A 3466-nucleotide genomic window follows, 5' to 3' on the forward strand; every position below is an offset into this window, starting at 1 on the left:
ACGTTCGACCAATGCTTCTCATCCCCTTGGATGATTATTACGGTCCATTCTTACCGATCGAAAGACACAGAAGTCGATGGGATTAGAGTATCGGAGTAGTATCGAGCAAATGGAATATGCGATTTTCGGATATAATTTCTCTCCCATCTCCTGTTGCCGACTTTTTATTTTCTGAATACCGCGTTTAAAACCGTTCTTCCACTCCTGTTTTTATCGATGCAATTTACTTCCCACAATGACAAAATCGCTTCGCGGTCTTGTTGTTCCTTCTGGATTTATATTCTAAAGCGATTTTAATTCCTTTCCTTTCCTTCTTTTTCTATTAAAAGTTTCTAATAGAAGGACTTTTTTTTTGCTCGAAAAATATATAATTCATTTTTCGAGAAAATTAAAAATTAAATATAAGAGAAAACGAATTCGATAATCACAATTCGCAACATAACGTAAATCCGGATTTTAAAAATCAAGCACGATCCATTTCCATCGACGAGTCAATTAGGGACAATTCTCCTCGCTGTGCCCTGTGCACACTCGCCACCAATTAATCCAAAACGATTCTACTCGCCCGCATTGTTCCAAGCATCGAATTAATCGCGGCGAATTCAATCCTATCTCGAAGGAAACTTTCAACCCCTTCTACCGTTCACCTACCTTGTGCCTATATCGTGCGTAGTAGATCCCTAAGACAGTCCTTTTATAGGCGCGAGAGCGAATCGTCGAAAGGGAAGGTTCCGTTAAAAGGGGGGCCGGGTTCGGGACAAGTGTTTCTTACGACTCAAGTTTCTTCGACACGCCACGATACTACCACCGCGATCGAGGAAACGAGAAAACTTTGAAACACCTCGGTGATTGCGAACAATCCGTTTTAGAATCATTCTTTTTCGGTGAGAAGTATTCTCTTTCTTCAAAATTTTGACGACTCGAATGGTGGATGGACGCGTTTGGATAGACGAGCTATTTGACTTCTCCACGTTTCTTACCGCCACGTTGGAGCGTGAAACGAGTGTATTTGCTTTCCGCCCTCCATCCTCGTTATCCTTTCGAGATTTGTACAGGATTTGTAGTGACAGTTTCATAGGATCCGAATCTCGCAGTATTTACTCACCGTTAGCGTGAGCCGCGAGAAGATCCCTGAGCTGCTGTTGACCGGTGGTTAATTCCACGCAACTGACCCTGACACTGAATCTGGCTCCCGTCCTCTGTCTCTGCTCGGATATGCCTCGAAACAGCCAGGCGATCGCGCAGGGGATCGCTCCTAGAGTGTGCCCTGCTTCCGGCGTTCCCAGCATCGTGTGAGACTTCCCTGCGAAAAGATAAAACGATCGTAAACACCGTTCGAGCCGATCGTCCCATCCTGGAACGTGGTCGTTTCTGGGACAAATGGAAAATTGCGGACGATTTCGATCGATTCGATCGTCGATAATTTTTCCGATCCATTTTTATCCATTTTTGTTTTATTATATTTATTATTATTATTTTATTATGATTGATAATATGACAAAAATCGAAGAGGGTTCTCACGAAAGGATAAAATGTAATATATCATTTCTAAGACATCTCGAAGATCATCGATAATTTATCCGATCCGTTTTTATCAATAACGCGACATGAAAAATCGAAAAGGATTCTTTATTATGGATATCGATTTTTGATACGTACGAAAAGGATCCAAGAGGCTATAAGGGAAATGCTCATCCCTTATGCAAATGGAGATCTGGAAACTTTCATTTTCTTGAAAATTCCGCATAGAATTAATTACGTATTTAATGCTTCATCAACGTTGTCGTTATAACATATTTCTACGCTTCGACTTTCCGCGATTTTTATTTTCGGCAAGAACGAATCACTTTTCGATGAACTCCCTCTTTCGATCCTTTCATTGGAACGTTTGACCGGAAGTCAAGGACCGGAACCTGCCACTACGATTAAATCGCGGTGGCACGAACAACGCGCGATTGATTTCCCTCGCTTTTCGCGACCGCGAAATCGATTCGCACGGTTGCCCTTTGAAAATCCACTCGGTATATATATATACATCGGTGTACACGGTGAAAATCTGCAGATCGACGCAACAAATCGCGACGCCTGATTTGTGGCCCCGGCCGGCGACAATTAATTTGTTTACTATTTACCGGTTCACGCCGTGGGGAAAACAACGAGCGCACACGCTCCATCATAATCACGATGCGTAACGAGGATCTAATTTATACGGCGGACAGATTGGAGCCGATTAATTCGGTTACCATTACAAGTCCGCGATTTTCGATGAAACACAATAAACGAGAATAATATATCCGCTTTATGGGCTCGCTCTTTGTGGTGAATTTAAGAAATTGGAAAGAATCAATCTATTTATACAAGTATCAATGTGTGTATCACGTTGACCGATATTCCATTCTCATCAATTTAAGTTTCTCACTTTTTTTCCCCTCCCAATATTCTTTAAAATATTCTTCCTATAATTATAAAAATTGTTCGATCATGACGTTAGTGCTATTTACTATCGATATTCGATTCCGTTTTCTCTAATTCCTTTTTATATTTTGATATAATGATACGATCCATAGAACCGTCTATGCGTCGTTTCTACTATTTGTGAAAGTGTAGGAAAACTAAATTTCTTACCTCTTCAATATTGTTTAAAATAGCATTCTTCGCACAATCATAAAACTAAAAATTGTTCGATCATGACGTTAGTGCTATTTACTATCGATATTCAATTCCTATTCTAATCCCTTATTATATTTCGATATAATGATACAATTCAGAACTGTCTAGTGTGTCTATTTATGAAAGTATAGAAGAACTAAATTTCTATACTTTCATAAATAGACAATATTGTTTAAAATAATATTCTTCCATAATCATAAAACTAAAAATTATTCGATCATGACGTTGGTGTGTTGCTACCGATATTCGATTTCGTTTTTTCTAATTCCTTATTATATTTCGATATAATGGCACTAAAAATTATTCGATCATGATATTGGTGCGTTGCTACCGATATTCGATTCCGTTTTCTCTAATTCCTTATTATATTTCGATATAATGGCACGATCTATAGAACCGTCTACTGTGCGTCGTTTCGTCTATTTATGAAAGTATAGAAAAATTAAATTTCTCATCTCTCCAATATTGTTTAAAATAGTATTTTTCATACAATCAAAACTAAAAATTGTTCAATCATGACTGCTGCGTTGCTTTTTACTACCGATATTCTATTCCGTTTTCTCTAATTCCTTATTATATTTCGATATAATGGCACGATCCAGAACCATCTATTGTGCGTCGTTTCGTCTATTCGTAAAAGTATAATAGAAAAACGTTGATGATTTTATACGAGAAAATCCGCATCTCGACCACGAGCATGGATGCATCGGTTAACTCAACTTTAACCTTAATATTCGATTCCGTTCATCTTCCTAAAGTTTTCTTCCGCACCTTTTTTTTTTTTTTTTTTTTTTTT

The 3466-nt window shown here is 38.3% G+C and overlaps 1 protein-coding gene across 1 annotated transcript in view; it reads right to left on the reverse strand.

Annotated features, from left to right (window-relative positions):
- Positions 1-930: 930 nt before the first annotated feature.
- Positions 931-3466, reverse strand: part of LOC102672409 — a 248011-nt gene continuing 245475 nt past the window's right edge. Inside the window, exon 9 of the mRNA XM_006619715.2 lies at positions 931-1303. Within this exon, the coding sequence (XP_006619778.1) occupies positions 1098-1303 (206 nt within the window). The 3' untranslated portion in view covers positions 931-1097. The remainder of the gene's footprint in view (positions 1304-3466) is intronic.

The sequence above is a fragment of the Apis dorsata genome, unplaced genomic scaffold (assembly GCF_000469605.1).
Source record: "Apis dorsata unplaced genomic scaffold, Apis dorsata 1.3 scaffold_429, whole genome shotgun sequence".
NCBI classification, from domain to species: Eukaryota; Metazoa; Arthropoda; class Insecta; order Hymenoptera; family Apidae; genus Apis; species Apis dorsata.